This window comes from Ceratotherium simum, chromosome 20 (genome assembly GCF_057802395.1).
Source record: "Ceratotherium simum simum isolate JZ-2026a chromosome 20, ASM5780239v1, whole genome shotgun sequence".
In the NCBI taxonomy this organism is placed as follows: domain Eukaryota; kingdom Metazoa; phylum Chordata; class Mammalia; order Perissodactyla; family Rhinocerotidae; genus Ceratotherium; species Ceratotherium simum.
In genome coordinates this window covers 23,755,993-23,768,562 of record NC_141919.1, presented here as the reverse complement: position 1 = coordinate 23,768,562, position 12,570 = coordinate 23,755,993, and the positions used below count along the sequence as shown (strand labels likewise).

The window sequence follows — 12,570 nt, the reverse complement described above, 5'->3', positions numbered from 1 at the left end:
TTCCTCTTATAAGGTTACAATTTCATTCTCACAAACATTCGTTGAGTCTCTACCATGTGCTAGGCACTGTGCTAATCATTAGCGATATACACTGAATAAAAAAAAGCAATGAGGTACAGTAGCGCCTCCTTATCCACAGCGGATACGTTCCAAGGCCCCCAATGGATGCCTGAAACTGGGAATAGTACCAAACCCTATATATATACCATGTTTTTTCCTATACATACGTATTTGAAGCTCGACAGCAAAACCAGCACAAATTTCTTTTTCCTTCTTCACAATTTCACGGAGGATTCGATCTTAGCAACCTCAGTATACGATTTTTATTCTTATTAAGTCGAGAACTTTCACCTTTTCACTTAAAGGAAGCACTTTGTGGCTTTTCTTTGGCGTATCCGAATTGCCAGCGTCACTACTCTTGCACTCTGGGGTCATTATTAAGTAAAATAAGGGTGACTTGAACACAAGCACTGCCATACCGTGACAGTGGATCTGATACCCGAGACAGCTACTAAGTGACCAACAGGTGGGTAGAGTATACACTGTGGATACGCTGGACAAAGGCATGAGTCACATCCTGCGGAACGTAGCGGGAAGGTGCGAGATTTCATCACACTACTCAGAACAGCATGCAATTTAAAACTTATCAATTGTTTATGTCTGAAATTCTCCACTTAATATTTTCGGACCTTGGTTGACCACAGGAGACTGAAACCATGGACAGCGAAACCATGAATAAGGGGGGACCACTGTATTCTAAACTTGAAAACTTCCTAAGAATCATAATGTTATTTTTTTTCTTAAGAGTATTTCCCAATGATTATTTAAAAAAATGATAAGTTCAGCTACATTCTTGCCCAATAAACAAGGTTATTTTGCTTGCAATATCTGGAGATCATACATATGTAAAAATTGACTTTAAAATGTTGGCCTAGATTGTTGTCTCATCTCCTGTAATAATATTCCACGCACTTAATTTGTTGCTTAAATAAAAGAGAAAGGAAATAGAATTTTCTCAAGCTCAGAAATGATGAAACAAACACAAAACTCTTCACATTCTAGAATGCATCTTAATTATACGGCTACAACCTCAAAATAGTGAAACAAAAGAAATCCATAAAACTCTATCCTGAGGCCACTGGAATATTTGGATGTGACCGGAAAAACAATCACACAAAAGTTACATTTCACACGTCATTGTTCAACCATAAATATGAGCAATGCTTTCTTAGTCTCTTTCTTCTCAGAATAATCTTTTTGAAATTCAGGTCTTGTCTCTCTCATCATACAGCATCCTGAGTAAATCCCATCTCAACTGGTGCCAACACCTGTCTGCGTTTGTTATCCAACCTCAAAATACCTCCCATCACCTTTCCAATCACCTACCTACTCACATCCTGGGTCCTAAAATCCATGTCTCACAAGGCTTGGGAATTGCATTCCCTTTCGAAAACAACAGCTTCTATTTTGTTTGGTTTTCACCCAACTGCACTTACTATTTCCAGAGTGCATTTACTGGCCCTGCCTGGAATGCGTGTCCCAGATTGCTCTGTCTATCTAGGTACTAAGTCTGCTCCCAGTAACGGAAAGTAGGGCTGAACCTTCAAATGGAAGATTCACGCCACCCTCACCATTCACATGTCACTCCTAGGTGAATTTTGATATGTCTGTCCTCCCCGGGAATATTCTGAGATTTCATTTCCCCAGTAGAAATGAGAAATCAACATTTTCCAAAAGGGGGATAAAACCTCAAACCATAGACTAACATTTCCAAGCATCAGTGACCCGCATCCCAGGCCCCAGTCTGTGTTTGCGATGGACAGAACAGATCAGGCCAAAACTGGGCACACCAATGCATCAGCACTCATTCTTATTTCTAGCCAGCTGTGTGATCCTGCATAGTCACTTAACCTCTCTGGGCCACAACTGCTTTGTCTGTAAAACCAAGAAAGTACCTTGACACCTTCCAGCTCTAATGCTCTTTAACAAGGCAGTTAGAAAATGCCACTGTCCCTGAACTATCTCTGCAGGTGGTGGAAAACTACAACTGATTATAGACCATGAAATGAGGGGGAACAATTAAAAACATCTCGAAGGCCCCCTTCCACATTTTGATTCTAACTCCAAGAGAGTGAGGCATTACCAGGCAATTGGTCATAAAACATTAGTGGGTCTCACAGCTCTAATAATTCAGTACTTCCAATGGCCGACTCAGCTCCAGCAAAAATTCTTCATTATATTACACAGCGCGGCCTTGAAATGTAGAACGACTCCACTTCAAGTGCGGAATGATTTTATCCATGTTCAAGATCCCCCTCCCCTTTTATTGGCAACTTGTCCCCACCAAAGAATTCCAGCTCTTGACTCCCGATTTCTCCAAGCCAACAAGCACACTCCGCCTCGCAAGGACGTGCAGAAAGCCAGGCTTACCCGCAGCCACTGCTTCTCCGTGAGCGCGTCGCTGTAGTCCACGTCCCGGCGCTGGCGAGACCCCCGCCCAAATATTTTCTCCTCCTCCTCTTCACACGTCAGCCGCTCGACTTCGGCGTCATCTTTAATAATCCAGGAAGGCAGCTCGTCTTCCTCCATCAAGCGAGGCTTGCGCTTCGGGTTCCGCGCATCCTCCCGCCGCCGGTCCATGTCCATACGCTGGAGGTGTGAACACAAGTTTCACCAACAGGCAAGGGGATGCCGGACAGTAGACTTGACGGCACGTAAAACTTGCACAAGTCGCCTCCTATGGCTGCAGGGTCCCTCTCAGCTTCCCCCCCTGGAGCCCCTCTATCCTGACTTGTTCTAGCCCATCCCTAAAGCACATTGTTTGGGCAGGGAATCCGCAAGGTCAGATCCCTTCCCTTCCTCTGTACCCATCGTTGAAATTTATTTGTACATTAAAAAAGAATACTCTTTAAAAATTCCGTTTCTTAGTCTATGCGGGTGCAAAACCACCCCTTAAGTAATAGTGAGAAAATTCAAATTGGGGATGTATTTTAAAAATACGAGCCCTGGCGATACAATTCGTTGCTTCCCTGGCATAAAAATATTCTTCAAGCATATAAAAGAGAAAGTTCATTAAGAAAATTTCCTTTTACTCAATAGGGCTCGTGCTTTTAATTAAACAACCAGGGAAAAAATCAGCGAGCTAAGTGTCACTACCAAAGAGCCACCCTTAGTAGACTCAGACATGCGAGCACATAAATGGTTTGATTATTCAGTTGGCTGTGAATGTTGTGAATTGTCAGAGCACCACAGGCTCTGTGAGCGGAATGCCCCTCAATTCTTTAGCTTTTAAAAAGTTTATCTCCTATGAAAATGTTATTCCACAGAGAGACAGACCTCGGACATAATCTCATCTCAGCTGATCAAGTTATACGTGAAAAAGCTCCCTTTAGTATCCTTTCATAGCCTTCAAAATCCCTATTTCCCCACCACCTATTCTCTTTTATAAAATCCACTTCACTTGTAATTAAACTAAGTGCCACATACTTGGCTATAACTTATAACTAAACAATCTGATAGCTAAAATAATAGCAAATGAAACCTCCACGGAATTGCTATACACATTAGTGATATGTATCACTAGCTGGCTGTACCATTTCTACAATCAAATAGACCATTAACCATTAAATTATTTACCTTTCCCTCTTTCTTCCTTCAGTTCTACCGTACTGAAACAGGGATTCAATATACATAATTTTTTCTTAGAAGCTAAAACTGGTAACAAAATGTAAATGAAATTTCTATTCAAATTCAAGTTTGACCTCTAGAACCTATTTAAAAATTAAAACTCTAGTGCCTTTAAACTACGCTTAAACATTTTTGGAAATCATTATGTTCCCAAGATGAGATAGGCTTGGAAGCATGGCGGAGCCCCATTGGTGGATAAATGTGGCCATCCTGCTCTGTCATGTGCTATAGTTAGCTGGAGAGGCTGTTCTTAATCCTGCCTTCTAATGCTCCGGTATCAGAAATGGGATCCACCAAACCTTTGTAATTAGCACACAGACATTGCCATGTTAATAGTGCAATGTAAAGAGGAGCTTCTCAAGGTAATCTCCTAATAATTATTAGATAAAAGACATTTTTGTTAATGCACTACACTGAGATGACAAAATGTTGCCACCTCAATTTTTGGTTATACTATGACAATTACCTATACCAAGACCTGTAAAATGACTTATGCCATGCACTTGTCTGCCATTGAGGAAATAAATCTTTTCTGATATAAAAGCAAATAAATTGCACTTTTTTTTTCTTTTAGGCAGGGTAGATGAAATTTTTAATAAGATAAAGTTCTGATGGTTGCATGTCTTCCCAGACATTTCTACCTGCAGAATACCAGTATAAAATCTGAGGTTGATATTCAAGTTAAGAAAAGTCTAATTTACTATTTAGTTACTACATAAATATGTTTGCCTTGAGGCCCAATAATAAACCTTATAAGTATAATTATTTTTAAAAATACTTCTTGCCTTTGTAGAGAACATAGCATCTGAAAGCTTAATGTTTGTACGTTAGCAAAATATTTCAGATATGTATCTTGAGCCGTCAAAGATCTTTTTAGGTAAAATTCATAGGTAATCAGTGTGAGAGATGAACTTTTTCTGAAGTCACATTTTTAGAAGGAGAAAGTAAGAAAAATGTTTAAAACAAAGTTTTATTTTAAAGAGACTATCTATTTAATGTGTGCTGTTTAACTACAGTGTCTGATATAAAATCAAATGTTTGTATTAATTTTATGTAGAGAATTAACATTTTTATAATAATAAAGAGTTTAAATATTTGATATCCAAAGACTTATTCTAGCTCACATTCTATTCTTGTTTCTCACTAAACTTTTTAATCTTTAATCAGAGTAGCTGGCAAGGATTCAAATTTGATTTCCTGCCCCCTGGTGGAGGTGCTGATGAACAGTGAATTGGCCAAAGGCAGCCAGCCAATTAGATTTTAAAAAACCAAACCAGATCAAAGCAAAACAAAAATCTGTATAATCCAAAAATGAGAGGTCAACCTTTAAGAAACAAGTAGAATATTCACAAAATCAGTGCCTACAAAAACCATGCCCTAACCATCTTCACCTATTCCAAGCCTGTTCTTTGCATGATAGAATATTCCCACATTAAAAGAAGGCTGTGCCTTGACCATACACACGTTTTTTTCTGAGGTTTTCAATTTCAACAAATATCCAGCCCAAAAGTAAGAAAGGAGAAGGACGCAAATCTTTTTGTCTTATTTCGGGGCTGCTGATGGAAATCTCCATCTCTGGGCCTGATGTAATTTCTATAATGGCAGGCAGCTTATCCTTTCCAGGGTCTCAGGAGGATGTGAGGCAAGAGCAGGGCTGAATTACTGCCAATGAGTGATCAGCCAGGGGAGCTGAGGGCCTCTTGCCCTGTACTGTGTTCTCCAGTAATCTACATTGTAATAAATTCCTCAAGGAGAGAAAAGACGTCTATTTCCTATGTGTATCTCTAATTTCTCTAAATAGAGAATAATCTATAAAGTTGGTGACCAACAACATGAGTTAAGAATTTAGATTTTATGAACACCCTATGTTGACCATGCTGTTAAAGTCTCTTTTCTGCCATTTCTCTACAAAATGGCTTTACCTGGGTAGGGCAGTCATTTGCGGAGGGGAGATGGGGGAAGAGTGCACATACTAGGTTAGGAGTGATTACCATGGCTACCTAAAAGTTTCCTGAGAAAGAATTAAATGTCTTTTATCTTGAATCATTACACGTGAACACAATCACTGTTCCCTAGACAAAAATCACAAACTCACAAAAATAATGTGAGCCTCCACACAGCTGGAGCTCCTTTCTCAGACCGTCTAGGCTAAAAAGGCAGAGATTGCAAACTCTGTGGGTCATAGTTGGCCCACAGTCGTGTTTTGTTTGGCCTGCGGTATTAGAAAATAATAAAAAATTGAATTTAGTTGCAAACATTTCAAAATCCAGAGATTGCATATAAAAACGTAGGTTTCCAGCTTCTCTTGAAAATTTGGAGTTTCTGGCTCCATGGGGCTCCCATTCCTACCTTGCACCTTGGTCCCCCTTAGACAAACCACCTTCAGGTCTCCACCATCCACCCACCCCTGTCCACTTGCTTCACTCACGCAAATGACTTGTATGAGACCTGAAGACATTCAAATTTGGGACTCTGCTTTGGGGGTTCTAGAGCATTCAACCCCAGAGTGACTGCTGACATTTATTCACACACTCCACAATCAGGCTAAATCTCATAAAGATCATAATGACTGAAGGTACTGAGGGAGCCTCGCAACCTTCTACATCCTGATCCATGCTGACGCCTGCACAAGGCCTGCAATTTTGCAAAGGCCACCATTCACTCAACAGTATTTATTAAGCAACTACTATGTGCCAGTAACTGTTCTGAGCAAGGGGGATAGACACAGAGGTAAATAAAATAGCTATAGCAATGCCTTAAGAATGTAGTAGAATATTACTTCTGAGAGCCTCCCTCACCAGCCAAGGGGCTTGCTCCTGGTACGTAGCGGCCTTGTGGCAGGCCACACACATACATCAAATTCAGGCCTCAGGAAGATTACAGACGACTACGTATCACGGAATGTCAAGGTTGAAACCATGGATATTAAATCCTCAAAGGTCAAGGTTCTTTTATATCTACTTTGTACCAGTGAAATTCGACCAATTTTGATCTTTAAATGTAGGCTGCACATTGATGCACATCTGGAAGGTTCCTATTTGCTCAAGCAGGCTCTCTTCACCAACAAGAAGAGGAATGACTGTGCTGTTTTAGGTGCCGTCCACCCACCCCCACAGGGAACATATTTGTTTTGATGCAGGAAGGAGACAGCTGGGGCAGAGTTGTAAACTCTGCGTAAGGAGCAGTGCAGGTTTCCTGAACGACGCTGGCCTGGGACTAGAAATGAGCTGGGAGTGGGGAAGGGCGTCTGTGATAAGCTGTAGACCACATGGCCTGTCCAGAGGGTGCAGCTGCTACTCAGCCCGAGCCAGCTGTTTCCATCTAGAGGTGTGGGCCTGATACTACCCGCTGTCATTTTTCAGGAGAAGCCAGAAATCGGGATCCTTTTTGTGTTGGCAACAAATTCGAAATTTTAAAAAACACTGCGTGGGCCAAACAAAATATGTTTGCAGGCTAAATCCAGCCAGTTTGCAGCCTCTGGCCTGAAGGAAAGGCACAGGCCTGACAAATGACATTCAGCCAGGGCATGCAGGGTCCAGACATCTTGCGTGAACAGAGAAAGAGGCAGAGGAACAAGGCATTTGTTTCCGTGATTTTCTGTAATATTACCATGAAAAGATCAAATTCTTCTTCTCGTCGAGCAATCATTTGGTTCAGAGTCTCATCGTCTGGTACTTCATCTTCTTCCTGGGGTTAAGAACAGAATGATTTAATAGGCTTAAGGAGAGAGGTCAGACCACTGGGGCGAGGTACATACAAGTAAAGTGGATCCATCCTCCAGACCACAGGGATCCCGTTTCTCAAGCCAGAAAGAAAAGAAAAGGGTCACTGGGTATAGTACTTGCCATTATTATTTTGCAAGCTATTCAGATCATCTTCCCAGAGCAAAATCTGTTTAGGGAGGAGATGTTCCCCCTAAGAAATACTGGTTCTCTTGGGTGTGTCTCTTGATTCCATTACTTTTAAAACAAGTTATTTAACAGCTTCCCGCCTCAATGACCTCATCTGTAAAATGGGTGTGATATTTACTTCACAGAGAAGATGTAAGATTTAAATGAGGAAATTCACAAGAAAAAGTGCCTAACATTAATTCTTTTAATTCTATTAACCTTATTCCAATATAAATGCTTATTTTCAAAGCTTTACAAAAACACAAGTATGTGAAACTTTGTGACCAGGCACAGAGCAAGACCATAAAAATCATATATATATGTCAAATATATAGCCTTAAGATATGTTTAATCAATGTATTTCAGTGGTCATTATTATACTAATACTTACAGCTGTGGATGTGACAACTCAAAAGGTATCAATAACAAAACTCCCACAAAACTATACTTAATTAAAATAATTTAAATGCAGTAGAGAAAGCAATTACATAAGGGCTAACATTTTCATTTTATATTCTGTGGGACCAAGGCACATCATCTCTCTGCAAATTTCTCAGAAATCAACAATTCTCAAGTTTTTTAGAAATGTTATGCTATGACTTACACATTTTTAAAAAAATGATTCTAAAAGCTGGGCATATACTACAGAACTTCCCTTCCAAAAGGATTTTTATCTTATGTTAAAAATCAAATGGGGAATTTCAACGTGCCAGCAGAGGGAAGAGAGGAAAACCCAGAACCTCATACATCCTTTTTCCTAAGTCATATGTCAAAACAAGGCAACTTGTTCTAGAAAGAGTATGAGTATAGTACTAGCAGCTTAAATGAAATGATTCTGTCGATTCAAGATAATAATTAATTGTGAAAAACCTTCTATTCTAGTTCATCTCTAGATTGATTAAAGTAAATTTGTCTAAATATTACATTTCATCTGACAAAGACACAGACTAGCGGGGAGTGGGCTGAGAATTCACAGTACAGACAATCTGGTTAACGTATTCTCTGATGAACAGATGTCCTGCTTTGCCCACCCTATTCCTAGAACCACATGTTATCCTCTCATCGCCTACACAATGGGAGGCTTGGACTTTCCTCACACTCAAGATGAAAAGATTCCCTTGTAAACTGGCAAGAAGCATGCCCACAGTGGCCTGACCTTCGGAGAGAAGGAAATGGCTAGGAAGTGTGCAATAAATCTTCCTGGGGTCTTTGTGCCCTAGTAATTCAGGGCCTGTCAACCACAGAGATGGCAGCCTTGGATATTTAGGACTAGAGCTCTTGACTGAAGTCTATCACTGTCCCCAAACCTCTTCATATCAGAACACAGGCCACCTAGAAAACGGTGGTCTGACACACTGATGGCCTGGAAGGAGTGGGGAGCCCCAGCAAGGCTGCTCACAGCTAGAAGCAACTGGCACGAGACCACTCCAGGCCCCACTTGGCGGCCGTCGGAGCTGGGAGAGATCTACATCTCCCAGCAGCCTAGGAGGGTTGGAAAGCTCTAGGCTACCTTGCATTCCATCTAAACCAGGTCAGTTGCTATTTTCACAAGGCCTACACAAAACAAATTAAGCAAAAATATAATGGAGACTACCAGCTGAGTATCAGCTCTGTCCACACCTGCTTTGTGACAATATATATCACTCACTCAATTATTTTTTTTGAACTTTCCAAGTGTGTAAACAACAATAAAATCACCTGACAATCTGATTCTAAATTTGTAGCAAATATTCAATTTCAAGAATCAAATCTGTAACACATATTCAATTTCAAGAATCAGAAATGGTGAATTATTGGAGATCAAACTTTTAAAAATATGTGTGAATGTGTATGAACGTAAGTTCATGCTTATTTTTCATCATTTTAATGAAATCTAATAGATAACTAGTCAAATACATGAGATCAGCAAGTTAGGAAGCATAATAGAAAATTCCTCTTCAATTTGCAAAAAGATTCATTTCAGGATTCCTTTAAATATCAAGATCTACTTCACATTTAGACTCATTTCAGAAAAAAAAAGTACATGAGACTTATAAAAGAATTTGGTTTATAATTTATAGAAGATTTCAAAAATACATATCCTACTTAAGGCAAAATCAAACTATATCTAATATATGCAATGAAAATAGTATTCCATACGAATATGTCAGGTAAACCTGCTCTTCAACTTACAACTTACCCAAAGCAAATTTGTCTATCCCAAGCCAATTTTATGATAAGAATTGGCTCTGGTATTTTGTACAGTTTTCTAGACTGCATAAGAACTATATCTTTTAAACCTATTTCAAATCCATTCGGGGATGAAAATTTCATACAGAATTACTAAGATTGGCAATCTAAAAAAATACAAGCAACTACCCAAAGATCCCCTAAGAGAAACACAATCAGTGCCTTCTTTGGACAATCTTGGCAAGTAAAGAGAGATTTGTTTTAGCCAGTAATTTTCTCAGCCTTTGGCAAGCTCTTACAGAAAAATGCAAAGTAGAGGTTAAGGTCACGCTTTCCAAGTACAAGTCAGTGAGCTAAAAACGGCTGTGAAGCCTTGTCCAAAAAATGCAGCAAAGGGCTGTGAGCCCTGATCAAAAGGCAGAAGAGGCAGAGGGCTCTGGAGGACAGCAGAGAGAACAGGCAAGGAGGGAAGCTCTGTCTTGCCGCATCTAGCTGATTTTGTCCCTTCTGGTGGCCTCTCTGCAGTTCTGCATCTGCCCTGCAGGAGGCAGCATTTACAACACGTACAACTAAGCACACTGGTTGCACCTTCCTGGGAGAAAGGAAGGAAGCATCCGCTGGCCCAGCCTGGAGATCCTTCTAGCAACTGCTTTGAAGACACTCATTTGGATAACTTTCAGAGGCTTTCTGCACTTAGGATGTAAGATAGCAGCTAACTTATTCATTTTAATGAATGTTAGCCCGGGAAATTCCTTAAAGAACAAAGAGGTGATTCTTAATCCTTCCAAGACAAGAGGTCACTGTTTGATTTCATAAACTTGGCTTGCTCAAAAATACCTCATTTTCCTCTTCATGCTCCAGTATGGCCTGCAGGAATGCCCTCCGCTCATGGCTTGAAGACTTTTGATCAAACATGCCTGCCTGGATCACTTTCTGATCCACGTTCAGCTTGTACTTGGCGGCGGCGAGGATTTTTTCCTCCACACTGTTCACGGTGCACAGTCTCAGCACTCGGACCTCGTTCTGCTGGCCGATGCGGTGGGCTCGGTCTTGTGCCTGCAGATCCTGTGTGAGAGAATAACGGTGCTGTGAGGACCCGTGTGCCTGAGTTAGCTCAACAAACAAATCTCCTCCCCAAGGGGGAAAGACGGGAGGGTTATTTAATCCACCTTTACTGGTGTAAGATTCTGCTCACATTTTTAACATATACAAGTTACGTTCTTTGGAAAAATTCAAGGTTATTTCTAGTTGAGGGAATCTGGGTTCAAATTAGCCAAGGCAACTGAAACACATCTCAGGTTTTGAAATCCAGGTCTCAAAATAATTTCATCCGTCCCTAGGTTCACCACTAGAACTAGTCTCTAACTGAAAAAACAAACAATAAATTCGATGTCAGAATTATGACTTCAATATTACCTACAACTAAACTTAAGTGGCAGGAGACACCTTCCCTTTGGTGTAAGGTGTTAAAGATGATTTTTAAAACATCACTGAATTATACACACATTATACATATATATATTGTACATACAGTGATTGCTCATGCAGTGAATTTCCTAATTCTGTCAAAGACGCAATCTTTAGTTTGGAGAATGAAAAGGATTACTAGTGGAGTAGTAGACTGGTCAACTTTTTGGCATAGAAATTTGGGGCTATGTATCAAAAGTGTTAAAATTGGGTATGGCTCGTGACTCAGAAATTTCACCTCTGGAAATTTATCCTAAAGAAATAATCATGGATATGCACAAAGATTGACAAATAAGGATGCACCTCTCGGCATTATATATTATTTATAATGGTTTTTTAAAAAGTAGAATTAACATTTAACAATAACAGATGGTTAAATAAATTCCAGTCGTCTACACTTTGCATGTACCAACATAGTACCATAAAAATTATATTGTACAAGAGTTAATGACACAAAGCTACAATAAGTGAAAACTACAAATTATATATGTGCATATAAGTTATATATGTGCCTGTTGTCTCCTTGTGCTACGTGAGTGACCAGGAAACTCATCTGGTCAAGAGGATGGGCTTACAGCTGTGGAGCATCAGCTCTGTGCAAAACAGGGTGCTAGGGATGCAGGATACAGGGGACAGAGCTTTGCCCTAAAAATATATGTGGGTCTAATGGGGGACACATGGAAACAACTAATTAGCATTGGCCCAGAGACCATCACCTGGACCAGAGTGAATGCAAGTGACATACGAAGAAGTTTTTATTGTGTAGCCTTAAAATTAGGAAACTCTGCTTCATAGGTTTATGAAGGTTTTTATTTAAAGATTTCATTAAAACCTTTTTCTTGGGGGCTTGCCCCGTGGCCGAATGTGGTACATTATGATCTTATATGCACATACTTATCTATACCAAGAAAAGGCAGGAAGGACAGACACCAACAAGCCAATAATGTTTATATCTCCAGGTCCTAAAACTATAGGTGTTATTAAATTTTCTTCATTTGACTTTCGCGTGGTTTAATGATTTTTTCCACTTTAAACAATATTACTCTTATAAGAAGAAAAAGGTTTTTTTTTTTTTGCTGAGGAAGATTCACCCTGAGCTAACACCTGTGCCAATCTTCCTCTATTTTGTATGTGAGATGCTGCCACAGCATGGGTGACGGGTGGTGTAGGTCCGCATCTGGAATCCAAACCTGCACAGCCGGGCCTCCGAAGCAGAGTGCATGGAACTTGAACCATTTGGCCACGGGGCTGGCCCCCGAGAAAAAAGTTTTAAAGAAATCTTTAAATAAAAGCCTTCATAAACCTATGAAGCAGAGTTTCCTAATTTTAAGGCTACACAATAAAAACTTCTTGGTAT

The 12,570-nt window shown here is 40.1% G+C and overlaps 1 protein-coding gene across 8 annotated transcripts in view; it reads right to left on the bottom strand.

The window, feature by feature from the left end:
• SMARCA2 (SWI/SNF related BAF chromatin remodeling complex subunit ATPase 2) overlaps positions 1–12,570 on the bottom strand; it is a 181,684-nt gene that overhangs the window by 66,322 nt on the left and 102,792 nt on the right. For all 8 annotated transcript variants that reach the window (XM_087444534.1, XM_087444531.1, XM_087444530.1 and 5 more), the window contains 3 exons: positions 10,584–10,811; positions 7,297–7,374; positions 2,431–2,649 (listed from right to left, as the gene is read on the bottom strand). In XM_087444534.1, the coding sequence (XP_087300660.1) occupies positions 2,431–2,649; positions 7,297–7,374; positions 10,584–10,811 (525 nt within the window). The remainder of the gene's footprint in view (positions 1–2,430; positions 2,650–7,296; positions 7,375–10,583; positions 10,812–12,570) is intronic.